The 15,389-nt window shown below is 38.4% G+C and overlaps 2 protein-coding genes across 3 annotated transcripts in view; one reads left to right on the forward strand and one right to left on the reverse strand.

The window, feature by feature from the left end:
- Positions 1–9,611, forward strand: part of LOC111564633 (E3 ubiquitin-protein ligase TRIM9) — a 92,234-nt gene extending 82,623 nt beyond the window's left edge. For both annotated transcript variants that reach the window (XM_035945514.2, XM_023264330.3), the window contains one exon: positions 1,021–9,611. In XM_035945514.2, the coding sequence (XP_035801407.2) occupies positions 1,021–1,068 (48 nt within the window). In that variant the 3' untranslated portion in view covers positions 1,069–9,611. The remainder of the gene's footprint in view (positions 1–1,020) is intronic.
- c12h1orf131 (chromosome 12 C1orf131 homolog) lies at positions 9,558–15,376 on the reverse strand. The gene is made up of 9 exons (XM_023264282.3): positions 15,164–15,376; positions 13,338–13,481; positions 13,094–13,194; positions 11,693–11,752; positions 11,425–11,520; positions 11,235–11,321; positions 11,102–11,136; positions 10,649–10,778; positions 9,558–9,878 (listed from the first exon to the last, which is right to left on the reverse strand). Exons 1-8 carry the CDS (start codon positions 15,240–15,242, stop codon positions 10,649–10,651), a joined length of 732 nt encoding a protein of 243 aa, XP_023120050.1. The 5' UTR covers positions 15,243–15,376; the 3' UTR covers positions 9,558–9,878.
- Positions 15,377–15,389: the final 13 nt, after the last annotated feature.

A 15,389-nucleotide genomic window follows, 5' to 3' on the forward strand; every position in this document is an offset into this window, starting at 1 on the left:
TGCTTAAGGCACTTTGAGACCCGGAGACTCTTTTGTACACAGCCTGTTATAGACTATACCATGGAATATCAGCCATTCCACACTTCAGTCACAGGACGGGTATACATTCTGCAGCATTCACTGCTCCTGGATTTCCAAGTTTGTAAAGTACATCTTGTTGATGTAGCATTTCTGATGTCTGAACTTGGGGGTAAAGTTAAGGGGAGCTCTCAAAGGCACCAATTCACTTTTTCCAGGTCACATTTCCCAAGTTTATAGCTCCTTTAAAAATTTACAACCAGGAGAATGCCAGCTTGCGTCAATGATACTCTCACTTCAAGTTTTCTATCACAGAAACAGAGAAAAATAAAAATAACTATTTAAGTAGCCTGTTGTTATTGCTGCAGCCGTGTGCTTAGACAACTCAGATCATCAAGCAAATCAAGTTTAATTGCATATGCACAATAAGAAGTTTGAAAAACTGCATAAAAATCTAGAGGAATGCATTTTAAGAGGAGCAAGAATAGACGGTGCAGGCATAGATCAGACAAATGCAATAGTAGTATTATAGAATGCAACCAAGAACTTAGAAGTCACAGTGCTGCTACAGTTAATTATTGTAAAATTCAGCTGGTGCATCAGTAAAATGTAAACCACATTGTATACAGTATGTGTACCATCTTGAAAGTGCAAAATGTGACTGGAATTAATCAAAAGATGTTAACGAGGATGTTTTCACCAGATCCACTCCATTGGATTCCTAACCCTCACATCAGTCACCAATTAGATTCCCCTGATTAAAGTGCTTATTGAGTGTGTGTTAACCTGAGTGAATGTTGCATAAATCCAACGCCTTATCATGTGTGTGATCTCAAGTATCTGTCAAGAGTGTTCCCAATGCTCAAGTGTCCAAATAAGTCTTCTCCAAATTAAAATCCATATGAGATACTTGTGTGACCTAGCTGGATTTTTCTGTTGCCTGTCTGATCTCTGTCCTGACTGACGATCTCATTGTGTGTTTGCTGTGTTTGTCCACTTCAGGTGACCTTACTGACGGGCTTGGAGGTGCCAAAGAGTATCAAACAGTAAGCGCTCCTTCCTCCCCCCTGAGCGTGCCCTGGATACAAACCAACAGTGTCAGATGCAGCCTCAGTTCATACCCACATGGACCTTTTCCAGTAACGTCAGATGGGATTTATCCCTCACCCATCCTTCTCAAAGTGCCCCTTGTCTTGGACACACTTCAGCTCCATAATATTTGAACTAGGGAATTAATGTGAGTTATTATTGGCTATAAATGCAGAGATGACTGGAGTTACTGTGGGTTGCCATACTTCATTCACATCTCAGTCTTTTACCTGGGAACACCAGGATACCAACAACATGTATAATGTTATGATTCCAGTTTGTACCATTCCACTAACTTTAAAATACAGCATGAAATTCCTCCTCAAAGCCTGAGACCAAATTAACCATGACACTGACAGAAGACTTCCACACTGTGCAGCAGAATAATTCAGTGCTAAAAATCACGGAAACCAGAAAATGGTGCTGTTAGAAGATGAAAAAAAAATGAGAGGAATGATTCAGCAGTACTTCTTGCTGCTCTAGTTCGCTCTCAGGTGTGTTTACAGCCCGCAAGCTAAAAACTAGAATGAAAACAGCCTTTTGTAGAAGTTGTGTAGTGGCACCATGGGTTGTTTCACTCATGAAATATTTAAAAACTTTCACCACACACTTTTATCTCAGTTGCGGCTCCAACAGCTCTGATATCTCTGATTTCTGTGTTTCTTTCTCTGTTAATTTAATAGAGAAATGATTCTTTATCTGTGGGTAGGAGTCTGACAGCCATCTTAGACCCCGTTTACATGGCAACGTTTCACCTGAAAACACAAAAGTACATTGTTTGCCTTGTTGGGTTTACACTACAATGGAGTGGAAAAAAATCTGTGTTTGCATTGGAGCAGTGGAAGGACTGAAAACATTGTAGTATGCATATCAGAAAGATAGTTGGTGATGTAACTAGAGGCACACCCCATGTGACCACTACCCATTCCTCCACAGACCAGAAGCAGTACAGCCGCCGATGTAGAGGTGGGCTGCTTATCTGCCATATATATTGAACGTGTCTTCGCTGATTACAGTAATGGCACAACAAATGTACACTTTGCTGAAGAAGATTCAATAAATTCAGTACACTCAACAGCACAAGTCCAACATAGTAGTCTGCCAAGGAAGGCGGAGTTATGTGATGATCAGTGTACGTCTGTCTTTCTCTGAACCTGTCTGTGCACAACATTACTCAAAAACGGAGTAACGAATTTGGATGACATTTTCAGGGAAGGTCAGAAATGACACAAGGACCACCTCATTAGATTTTGGTAGTGATGTGGCTTATAGTCTGGATCCACGGATTTGTTAAGGATTTCCGTATTACTGCGAGATAGCAGCATGGTGTCTCTGTAACTATGATTACAAGTGAACACTTTGTCAGCTGCTTGCTGACGATCACATGATGGTGATCCCTCTACAAACTGACTGTTGTAGACTTACCCATTGGAAATGATACAAGGAACAGTTGATTAAATTGTAGGGGTGTTTCCGAGTCCCATGAATTCCCGTCACCCGCTACATATTTAGGTCATGCGATTTGGTATCCGTACATAACATACACATGCATAACATACGCCTGTGCTCAGTGCAACATCATTTTGTTTGTGGGTACATCTATCTTAAATCGCCACATTCTATGTTGCCGTGATTTCTGATCATCAGTAACTAATAAAAAAATGCTGCATTTCTATAAAAATGTGATACATTTCTGACAAAGCCATATGGGGGAATGAACAGCCTTGGCTGAGTACTGCGATCTCTGAGTGCAGTTCTTGTTACTGTTGTCGTCCAGGTTGCGCATGGCAACTAGAATTAAGTGTAATGCACTTGCACAAAGTGGAGCAGTTTCTGTGTAAATGGGAGGCCGCAACGCAACTGACTCTGTATCTCATGTAGTGTTGTACAAAGATTGATTGATGCGGCTGTCAGAAAGATGAACTCTCTGAGGTCAAACCAAGAAAGACTGAGCTTTATTCCATTTCACTTTTCAGTAGAGTGAGAGATCTACAGAGCCTGGGAGTCACTGTCTGGTTACACTCATTTTCATGCCTTCTTGGCAGATGTCTTGATGGTAGAATGAGTTATCTTGAAGTTGCATGATAATGGCTTTTTAAAGACCCTTTAAATCCCCCAAAAATCATCTCTGTGTATCAAAGTTACATATTTAGATGTTTCTGTAAGAGTTAGGCTCAGGATCCAAGTGCAAAGTCAAAAAAAAAGGCCAGGCAAAGTGTGCCCACAAGGAATTCATTAAAACAATTGAACATGAATGACAAACTGAGTCTGGGTGATTGGGGAGACAGGCTTGAGGTTGGGGCCGGCAGGAAATCTTAGCTGGGGCTTGGACTATACAGCAGAACAGACTGAGGCTGCAGCAGGCAGGAAAACAAGGACTTGACTTGCAAGCAGAGTTTATGGTGCTAGAGGTTTAGCAGAGGTGAATTCTGGCAGTGAGTGAGTCCAGAGAAGGTTTTCAGAGCAGCAGGAAGGAGACAGAGGTAGATCACCGCAGGCAAAGCAAACAGAAGTTATCACAGTAGCCATGGAAGAAGATAAACTGATGGCTGGAGCAAGACTGACTGTGTGACAGAGTGGGGATCTGCAGGCTTTTATAGCAGAAAAGAATACTGAGTGATAGGTGAGCTGGCCTCCTGTGCAGCAATCTTCACTCCTGCAATTAACAAAGTCACTCACAAATCAACTAGACTGAAGTGAAAGACAATTTTTGATAGTTCTCTTCCTGCCTTAAAATGGCTCAGATGTAGGACTACACTGATGCTTTCCAGTACAATGTGCAGATCTACGAAATCCCTTCCTCTCTCTCCAACCATCCTTCTGCTAGCGCAGCATGAGTGTAATAGCAATTTGCAATAGTAAATGAGTAAAGAAGTGAAACAGAAAGTTCCACCCTGCAAGATGACAGGTTTAGTTTCTTTGGTTTATTGTGTATGAAACCTCAGAAGCATGACGATGTAGCTTGAATATTCCCCACATATTTCTTTTAGTGTATAAATAACACCATATGGACCAAGGTAAAAACTGTGATTTTTGTCGGAGGGGATCTACAAAATAGAATGAATTTAGTAGTCCGTGTTTTAGTGTTGCAGTTTATTCCACTATTTGTGTCTGTGGAGGAATAAAAAGTGGAGAATTCCTAGAGACTAGATGAGAAAAACAAACTTTCAAGCTTAGAAAATGGTTAAGAATAGGTGGCATTTTGGGAAGTGCCCTTATGAGCTGACTTGCTGACATCTAGATGAAAAGATGATGACCAGTCTTACCATTCCACATCTGATCATTAAATATGAAGCTGCAGTCTGCAGCAGAAAAAGTCCTGTGCATGTTGAAGTACTGTGCAAACATATGTGGTTAAAGCCGCATAAATAGAAACTGACAGGCATCAAACCTTCCCAGGTAATAACTTAACTTAGCAGACAGATGCAGCAAAGTTCTGGTCCTGGTTAAGCCCCTCCAGTTTGCAAGGGGTGACCCTTCCTTCCAATCATTTTCACTAATTTCCATTGAAAGCAACTAAATTCGATATCTCAACATAAATGAATGAAGTCAGAAAAATGGTGTAGGATTTTTTTTCCCCAAGTAATGTCCCTCAATTAGCTGTGACGTTCTTAAATTTTTCTTGAGTGTCAATATATGTTCACTCTTCATGAGTGAAATATTCAACCCTAAGGCTGTATGTTGCTGCAGGACACTTCTCCCAAATTTAGCCCGACATATTTGACAGTCTTGTAAACTTTTGGAATACAATAGAATTTAATATATTTGATAATGTTGCACAAGGGAGTAAAGTTTAATAGGAGGAAATACTGCTGCAGTGTTTAAATGCATCTTGGGGGCAGTATTTCCTGCAGCCTCACCCAGACTCTGTAGACTCAAAGAACTGTTTTCATTTTGAAGGGATGATTGTCAGAAAAATGCTGAAATGAAATGGGAATGGAGCCAAACCTTACTGTTTTGTTTTGTGAGGCCAGTAGCTACTGTAATACATCAAAAGTAGATGACAAAAGTGTGGTTGTCTCATGGTAATTTCATTCTGTGCTCATCTCTCAGTCTCTCTGTAGAATCACAGATGCTTTCAGCATCTTTAATGTGTCAGACTGAAAGTAATCTTCAAAAGTCACATCAGGTAAAGCTACGTTTCCCGCTGCTTTTCTCATCAGGGATTGATACAGCAGCCTGTAGAGGACAGTAGCTTCAACCAGACCACTGTGACTTCAGATGATGTTTTGACATACATATATGTAATGTAAATTGCCTGTGTATGGTTTATCACATAATGCAGCAGAGAATGGAGGAGTTCATTTTTAAATTGATTTAAAGTTGGATTTCATCCCATCTGAAATATTCCCATTCCCAGTGTGAGACAGACATTATTAGAATAGACTGACCTGCCATACAAAGATGTGGTTCCTGTGTGAATGGAAATCCTCTGTAAATACTGATATGTGAGTTATGATTATGACGTGTGATATTAAGCATGGATTAAGCGTCAAACAAGTTTACAAACTATCTGAAGCTGTATTGTAAATAGCGTACCGTTTTATTGTCTTTGCAATGAGTGATGTTAAAGCCAACTGCTATGACAGCTCGCCCCCTGCTGTTCACTGGTGGCAAGAACAGGATTAAGGAATTTCTCAACAGAATCCTGCTGATACATACAGTATTACACTATAACTGTTTTCATATCTTCATCTTCTGACTTAAAAAAAATTCTCTTGCTATAACTCATCTCATTATACTACATTTAGTCAGGGACGTAAAACAGCAGTTGTTTGGATTTAAAGGTTTTTATATATGTTGACATTAGTATAGGACTTACATATTACTTCCCACGCTCTTATTCTTTTACATATATGAATGAAGTACTACAGTCAAGAACTGCTGGTATTTCTTACAGGAAGTAATCAGGTCTATTTTCAATACAACACCTATTTTAAAGTAATTTAGTTATGAGTAGAGCTCTAGAGTTGTAAAGAAATATCTTTAAATTTAGTTTTATTTTACTTACCAGTCCTGGTTTCTTCTTTTTAATGGAAGAAAAAAGGCTACTGCAGAAAATGGATTAAGGTGTTTTAGGAGGAGATGGGATTATGCATTCATTCATATATCAAAGCCATTACCAAGAATGTTGAATTCTTTACATTTGCATAGCAGAATGGCAAACAAGTGTGCAACTAGCCTGACTAGCTTAAACTTGCTTTTTGCACCTGATGCTGTGTTCAGATTACATGGGAAAGATTATCTTAAAGCAGCCATAATCAGTAACCTTGTAATGATAATATGGCAAATGTTATTAGTTGCTATGTAAGAGGTGTCAAGGAGAGATTCATCGCCAGACTCTAGTTCGTCTCAGTATTTTAGTGTCTTTCAGATTTGGCCCCGGATTGAACTATTTTTTGACAGTGTTGTTTTGGGCTCTAGCAGACAGTCATTTTCAGGAAGAAAAGCTGCCCATTTACCACAAAGCAGCAACCAGACAAAGATAGCAACAAGCTGGTGAACAGTGGGGACTTTTTTTTTTTTAATCACCAATAAGATGGCTATTTTGTGTTGGAGGCCAAAAACGAACCTGAAACAGCAGTGAATATCATGTGAGACCTGCACTACAAAGCAAGTTCAGCATACCCACAACATCTTTTCACTATCTGGCTTCACAAAACCTAACAACCACAGTCCGGTTAAGAGGTTATATAGAATATTGTCAAGTCAATCCAAGATTTCCGAGTCTAACTATGAGCACATTTACATACAAAGTTTGTGTTGGCTCCAGACAACCAGACATCAACTGGTCAAGAGCTGCATATTTCTCATAAGAACAAACTATAATCTTAAACCAATAAAAACACAATGCAGACTTAAAGCAACACAGCTGCTGCAGACAAAGCAGGAAGGAAGGCTGGCAAAAAACTGCAGACACTGAATCTGTATTACCAGTATCACTGAGACATGAGTAGATATGAGTGTATATGTCGATTAGATGAAGGTTTCTTATTTAGGATTTAAGATTTTTTGCATCACAAGACTGTATAAGAAAATTACATATGTAATCCCTTTATGTTAATCAAAAAATTACAAATATACTTAAAGAAATAATCAAGCAATGAAAACAAAACTATTTTCTGTGTGCAGTACGGCAAATCAATTCATCAATCTTAATTTGAATCTCATTCTTATGGCATGTAAAACTATTTCATGCTCATTCTTTCAGCTGCAACCATGACGATGTTAAAGTGCTCTGGGAGCAAATAAAGAACAAATACAAAAACATGATTCATACCAAGAGGTTGTCTTGCTAGCATATTAACAAGTACAAGGTTTTAGCGCGTTATTCAGTCGGTTTGGTTATATCCCTAAACAAAGACACAGAACAATAAAATGTCTTTGAAAACTCCTCAGAGACCCTCTTGCTATCTGTGTGCTGAGCTCCAAGGAATTTTGCAAGAATGATGATTCCATTTTACAAAAAAAAATTAGTTTGCTGAGTAGTGTTTATATTACGCATTGATCTGTTACCTTGAACAGCATGTGTGCAGTATAAGTTACCATGGTGATGTACCCCAACAAGAAGTAAACAACAGTCATAGCCCTGAAAAGCCAGAGATAAAACCTAAATCTGCCTTGCTAACCTTAAACCCTGCTTTGTAGTACAGGCCTCCTGCGGTGATAGGCACAACTTTGCATGAATGTTCCTCTGTGTCTGCTTGTAAATGAGCAACTGTTCGCTAAAATGTTCACCAGATCAACTCAGGTTTGTTTCTGCCTCCCTAAGCAGCCAAAAAAGCAGTAACTTCAAGTTAACTAAAGCCAACAGTAAATCATGACAATAAAACCCTAATAAAAATGATTTTATTTACATTTCAGTTGTATAAGATCTACCAACTTTTTTCAAGCAATGCTTTCCACTAGCATTTGCATTTAACATCTCTCCTGTATGACACCAATGCAACATTTTTGTAAAAGTCAGAATTTAAACCACTTTCCTCAGACCCAGAAAGCAAACATCTAGCTATCTGCCAAAGGGGATTTTTTTTTTTTCTGATGTGCCCCTGATGTGCCAGCTTCCACCTAAGGGCTACATTTGCATCAACGACGGCTTTCTGGCTGCTCTGCTCTGACCATCCTCCCACCTCCCAAAGTAGAGGAGAACCCTGCCCTGAGGTTGACTTTGCTGTATCCAGGAATAGATTTCAGGCCAATGAGCAGACTCCAACATCTATCACGTAACCAGAGGAACCAATATTTTCTTCCCTTCTGAAAGTCGGAATGATTTGGGGTTACATGTCTGCGGGCTATGTTGATGTCAAAATGCCACTGAGGAAATTGTGACTGGAGGGAGTAAAAGCTTTTAGTGAGGCGCTGAGATTCACAGTGTTGCAAAGGTTTAGGAAGTCAGACAGTATCAGGTAAAACTGGATTACATCTTTTCTTTTCCTCGCTAAAAATACTTTTGAAATAACACTTTGCGACAGATACAAACAAAAGTCGCATTGAAAATAAGTGATGTTGCAGTCAATCCTGTCTAGATGTGGTTTTGTAAGAGTGCTTGTATGGCATGACCCTTTACCCCACACTTACCCACCCATGAATGTGACATATTTTAGAAATTTAACGTCAAGATACGGTGCTGGGAAAAAGCATGTCACTGCTGTTGTTTGCTATTTAACTTAAAAAAAAAAAAAAAAAAAAAACAGCAGAGGAAAACATGAATTTATTTACTCTATAAACTATGTAGATATATTTAATTACATATTTCTTTTGTATATTGCCCTCTGCGATTTGTTCAGTATAAGAGTTGAATGGCTACTGATAATATATACAGTCTGTGGTCACGATTTGCAGGTTAAAAAAAAAGGTTTGTCATCTACAAAAACACCTCAAAACAAAACAATGTGCTTACAGCTTGAAATATGTGCGATGTGCTGCAGATAAGCTTCATATTTCCTCATGCTCTTCTTTTTGAAATATGTAAATAACACAATAAGCTGCTTCAAGAAAACGGCGTGAGAATTTGTGACCTCACCCAGCCGCACACTGCCAGACCATTTCATCATCGCCTCGCAAAATATGTCAATGTTCATGTTTTCCCTTTAACAAAAACGGAAACAATTCTTTTATGTTAAGACTTCACAATGTTTACATCTAGAACGCAGCTTCTTGATGTTGTCAAGAAGTTGTGTAAATTAGAGTTTATACAGAAAAAAATGTGAAGATCATTCTGCTTTCTACTTTCATGGTCTATTCAGTGTTCATATGTGTGTTTCTACATGAAAACTTCTGCCAAGTCTTTAGTTGTGTGTACTTATTTTAAATTCCCCCATCCGTCTATGATCTCGTCCCTTCTTGCCAGTGTAAAAGTTTTGTACGACTACATGGTTTGTATATGAGAAATGCATTGTACCTGCATAATTTTGAAAACTTCAGAGTGTAAAACACAACAAACGCAAATGTCTCCTTTTTTGGTCATTTATAAAAACAAAATAAATTAACTGTGATGACTACGATCTGACAGAGTCTTCAGTCTTGTGCATTACCGGCTCACCACACTGCACCTTCAGGGTCCATTTGGATGATCGATAAATTGGATTTCTGACTCAGCAGTCACTAGTAACACCATCCCATCTTTCACTGTGGACCTCTGACATATCATCTGGAAAGCAGCAGTTTGTCCATTTGCTCTTCTTTTCGTGTTTGGCTGCGAACCACGTTGCAGTGAGCTGAGTCACTCTGGTCTGCTGATGTCCTCCAACCTGTAAGATTTCATCTATTACCTACAAACACAAACAAAGCACAGGATCACACATTTCGAATGTGACACTTAAAAGGACCTTTCAATAACCATATTTATTCCCCTTTATCTTACTACTAGATATTTATCCACAGTCCTTACCCTTTAGGTATTCCACTTCTAAAGCCCATTGTGCTTCAGTCCAACCTAAACTCAGCAGGTGTTTACATTTGTTTACTTCTCTTCTGCTCTCTGTCCTCACATATACGGCATTCTAACATGTCCAAATTCCCAAGAAAACTTTTTCATTTACATACACTACCAGTCAAAGGTTTGGACACACCTTCTCATTAAATGGTTTGTATTTTTTTTTTTTTGTTTCTGTTGTCAGACAATGGAACACATTTGAAATCACTTTTATAAAATGATCACTCAGAGAGAAAGTCCTGGTCCCACACAGTCACTCACATCTGTCAGTTGCCGTGCTACCAGCTGTCATGCTCAGACAGAGAAAGTCTTCTTCCTTAAAGTGGAGTGGACGGCATCTCAGTTGTATTTAAAGCTAGACACTGAAACAACCCGTTTAACACAGAGCTAAAACCAGGTTGAAATGAACCATTTTTGCAGTACTTTGAGATGAAAATATGTGTCACATTCTAAAAACTTTCATTCGTTTGCTGAAAAGGGGAACAATATGAGACCTTTAACCCTAAAGCCCAGAGGGAAGACCAGTGACCGTTCTGTCTTTAGAAAACATCTTTTAGTCCTTTTTTTGGTAATTTGGTAGAAATGCAAGAACAACCAAAAACACACCTATTTTCCTCTCTTGCTGCCTTTGATTTTCTGGATCTCCTTGGAGCTGAGGATCAGCATGCCATTCTTGAAGCGGCCTACCTGACCAGACAGGGCCGAGCCTGAACCCGAGGGCACCTTCTTTTTGTCTCTGTGGAGATGCACAAAATATATACAGGTTGTAACAGATACAATACGTCCACATGTGTGTGCCGTATTTTCAATTTTCTGTTGATATTTTGATCATTTTTGTGCTTAAGGATGACCTACATTAAAAAAAATAAAAAAACTACACTATTTTTTAATAATATATCAATTCAAACAGATGCATGAAGATGAAAATTTGTTTTCTGTCTGTTTATCAAGTGAAATGTTGGTTTTATATTGTTTACACGACTGTACTATGAGCCTTGCAGATTAGTTTTCAAACTTATCAAATCTTGGAGGACATCCTGAAATGGCTGAATCACCCACCTTTGATTATTCTGCTTCTTCTTTTTCTGCAAGTCCTACAGACAAATGATGCAGGTTATAGAATAACACCAAATAACAAAATGCATCTAATAAAATGAAAAACTGGAATACCGATAGAAGGTGTAGTTCTTACCGGCTGAACCTCTTCCTTTGCTTTCTGCTTTTTCTCTTTGATTTGCTGTTGAAGCACCTTGTAGTTGACATAGTCCTTCTTAGAAGGCTGATTAAGAGACAATAGTTAGTTAATTGGTTAGATGGTTAACATGGAGGCTTTTCTACAGAAGAATGTAGCAGTGTGATGCTAAGGAAAGTAGTTTTCTCACTCTGGCTCCAAGCATGACTGCTCTGTCCTGTTCAAAAACCCGCTGCTGCTCCTTCTTATAGCCTGTGATTCCAAACCGATGAACCTCCAGACGAGCCTGGTGTCGACATGCACAAATACAATTAAGGCCAAAGACATCACAGAGGTAGTGGAATAAATGTGTGGTAATTGTGTTTTTATTCAGGATGGAACGGTGGACAGTCACACAGAGAATCACAAATTCCCACATAGTGGGGTAGCAATAAAATAAAATGTGATAAAATCGTCACCTTTTCCAAATTGAGTTCTTCTGGTTGGTCGCTTTGCTTCTTCTCTGTTATCTGAAAGGCCTTGAAGTGATGACAACAGAGACCCAAAGGCAATAAATACAAGAGGAGAAGGAACGTGACGTGAATCAGTGGTGACAAGAGGAACACAGCACAGAAGGTTGACTAGAGGTCACACAGTAGCATGGAGCAGGCTTCATAATGTTTCCAAGATGAAAAAGGTGCTCCATTTGCACAAATAAATTGCTTGTCATAAAATTAACTGTGACAGTTCCAATTGTAACCGAGTTAAAGGCCAGATTTCCTATTAAATCTGTTGTCTCACAGAGCAAAGAGGAAATTGCTACACTTCTCGTTAAATAGAATTCACTTCTTTCATTATCTCCTTTTTGTATCTGGTCAAGAAGGGTTAGCACTTAGTGAAATCAATATATCTTAAGCCAAAACAAAACCTATAATGCTATGAAGAATTCTTGCTAATTTATCACAGAATCTGACTGACCACACACCACATAAAATGTAGCGCAAACATACATTTTCAGTAAAGATGAATCAATGCAATGCACATTTCCGGACTTTTCAGTGGAAAACAGATTGACTCGCTGCTATAATTCTGCTTTACAAAAACAGGAATGACTTTCTGAATAAAACTATTAGTGGTGATCTCATCTGTTATGATTATTTGGTCCTCCTTGATATTTTCAGACAGGTAACCTGAAGTATTATGGAAGATTTCGGATTGTTCATGATAACCTGCAGTATACAACTCTGGCTCAAACATGTGAAGTTCACAATATTCTAAATCTGTCTTAAAACAAATAAACAATGAAATGTTTTGTTTTTGTTGGCTGCAATCCTTCCTGCTGCTCTTACTAGCCACTAGGATATCCGTTTCTAACGCATTTCCAGTGTCATGGACAAACTCTGACTCCACAGCCTCAGCAGCACAGATGTGAAGAGCAGCATAATGTTTTTCATACTAATGAGAAGAAGAAGCTCATTAAAGTGTTGATGAGAGAGACCTTGTGCCATGAAGTAGTACTGATAAAGCAATCACAAGGACAATTTCAAATTACAATGGAATAGTATGTTCAGCAAAAATGTGCAGTACAAAATATAATTGCTTATCTTAACCTTGTCCTAATAAGTACACATGGTCAGACAGACGAGATCCTTGAGTTTCCTATTATTGATGCATTTTTTAAAAATGTTATTCTTAGATTTCTTCCTCTAGTAAGGAAAAAAAATGCACAGTAAATGCACCTCAGAACAAGATAGATTTTTCCTAAATTTAAGGTCATTTATTTCCTATATCATTAGTCTAAGCTGTGCTTTGTCAGCCTAAGATGTGCTTTTTATTGATGTCTAGAGTGTAGAGAGGGACATAAAGTAGCAATGACTTACAGGGATTTTGTTAGGGGCTGGCGTCTGCTTAGTTTTGAGTTTCTTTGTGGGGTCCTGAAATGTGACAACTTCCACCTGGTTCTTCTGCCGATTGGTTGGACCTGAATAAGACAAAAATTACACCAATAACAAAAGAGAGAGAATTAAAGGTGGATGACGGTAAATACCACTATGTCATTTGACAGTACATGGGGAGTACTGGTATGTTTCCTAGGAACTAAAGGAGTGACACAAGAATGACTACCTGTTTGCTCAGTTTTTGGTTGCTGGTGTCCAGTCCCAACATGTTCTTCTCTGTAGTCTTCAGTATTACTGCAGATATCTTCCTCCTCTTCTTCACATCTTTTTCGTTTTTTCTTCTTCTGAGATTTCTTTTCTGGTACTGATCCTGCATAAAGAATTAACAAAATGAAGATTTAGTGTTTTGGTTTAGCCTCTACTCATTGACACAAATGAGATGGAAAAAACAATACAAATAGCTAACGTGAGTGTTTGCTCATAGATCACCAAATTCTTACGCTAACCCTCCCCTAAAGCAGTTTCAAGAAAACGGAACAATAGAAGTTTGTGGAGGTAGAATGTATTTCAGGACTGCTAGGTGCACCTGAAATGTGGCAACTGAACATAAGACTTTAAAGAAGAGGAAATACTAATCTATATATTCAAGCAATTTTACTTAAAATGAATATGCATTTACAGTGTACAACAAAATGACAAGCAAAACCATTTAAATGTCAGATGTTTCCAATATGAACCACCTCTAGATATCTCCATTATTTCTAAGCTGACAAGTACATTATGTTCTCTTTCAAACTATCAACAACTGTGATCACTGAAACACAAGTCAGGAAACCTGTGATGAGTAAAACTAAAATGAGTTCACCTGTGATTTTACAATCAGTGCAATTGCATAAACATGGCTATGAAACGAACTGCAAACACCAGAACTTTCTGCACACAAAGTGCACTACTTTCACTGTACCACTGTAAAGAAACAAGTGCTTCAGTTCTGGTACAGGGGGTAATCAATGGAAATCACAGTTTCTGTGACGGCTCAGACAGTATGACGGACATTGCAGAACATGAACCTCTATGGACAAGATGAAAGTTTGCTACAGAACATGAGCAGAAGCCTTTTCAGGACCACCACATTGAATGCAAAGTCCTGAGAGTGATATGTGTTGGGAATATGACTGTAGATAGCACTATAAATTCCTGTGAACATGCCAGAATCATGTCTAACAAGATATTTTCTAGTCTGCTGAAGCTTTGCAGAAGAGGAATATTCCAGCATGTTAACTATCCAAAGCACACTGCCAAAAACACATACATGAAAACTATGTCCTGGTATGTTGCCTGACTTGAAACTAACTGAACACCTTTTGGGTATTTTAAAGAGGAAGAGCAACACAACCCCTCCAGGAAAGAGCTGCTGAAAAAAAAAAACAATCTGAAAAATGGCAGAATGTCTCTCTGGAATATCGGTACCCTCTGGCTAAGCAGTATTGATTCTGTGATTAAAAACAAAATTGGACATAAAAATTTCAAAAATTAAAGATCTGAATTTTAGTAATGAAAGGTTTACTGACTTTTGTATTTAGTTCATAGAATGGAAACTGTAATTTCAGCAAAGCAAATCTAAATAGTTACTTTTTAATTTTACAGAAAAGCAAATATCCCACTGTTCAACTTTGAAGCAATAAACTATCTGTAAGCTGATAAACCTTAGAATCTCTTGACATATAACTGATATCAAACTTTGTATTGTATTACGACATTTACAAATGTTTTGTGGTACTTTGCCTTCCCTAATAATCACTTTGACGACTTCAGCTGATAAAACGTATCACTGTGATACATGTGTAACATGTAGCTGAAAAAACAGATAAGTCAACGTTGGTAACGGGAGCTAACATTTGTGTAAGTGTTGTAGCTAAACTCAGGTGGCATATGTGACCCACCAAAACCTTATTCCTGTTTGTTTCGTGAAAGCAGTCATGCGTGAAATGTTTTTATTTATTTTTTACAAAAGCTAAAGCTAACTTTAGCCAACTAGCTAACGACACTTACCAAAGTCATAAAGCTTATCCAAAACATGCTCCAGGAACAAACAGTCCTCGTCCTTTTTGCCGTTTGTATTGGAGCCCATTTTGGCTTACTGGTATAATCAAATTAATGAAGAAACAGTATTTTTGTAAGGCTAACTTGTCAGTATGATGATAACAGACTGCACATGGGTATGCCGTGCGACCGGTTTGGTTCCTCCCGGCCACCGTAGGACGATACGGAAAATGCT

Source organism: Amphiprion ocellaris, chromosome 12 (assembly GCF_022539595.1).
Source record: "Amphiprion ocellaris isolate individual 3 ecotype Okinawa chromosome 12, ASM2253959v1, whole genome shotgun sequence".
Classification (NCBI taxonomy): domain Eukaryota; kingdom Metazoa; phylum Chordata; class Actinopteri; family Pomacentridae; genus Amphiprion; species Amphiprion ocellaris.

What these genes read in the sequence shown, in the direction of transcription:
- c12h1orf131 (XM_023264282.3), bottom strand. Translation starts at nt 15,242, where the DNA reads ATGGGCTCCAATACAAACGGCAAAAAGGACGAGGACTGTTTGTTCCTG. An exon ending in CAGCCCCTAACAAAATCCCT is followed by an intron (nt 11,753 to 13,093) that starts GTAAGTCATTGC and finishes CATCACTTCAAG; the next exon opens with GCCTTTCAGATAACAGAGAA. An exon ending in CAGTCATGCTTGGAGCCAGA is followed by an intron (nt 11,322 to 11,424) that starts GTGAGAAAACTA and finishes TCTCTTAATCAG; the next exon opens with CCTTCTAAGAAGGACTATGT.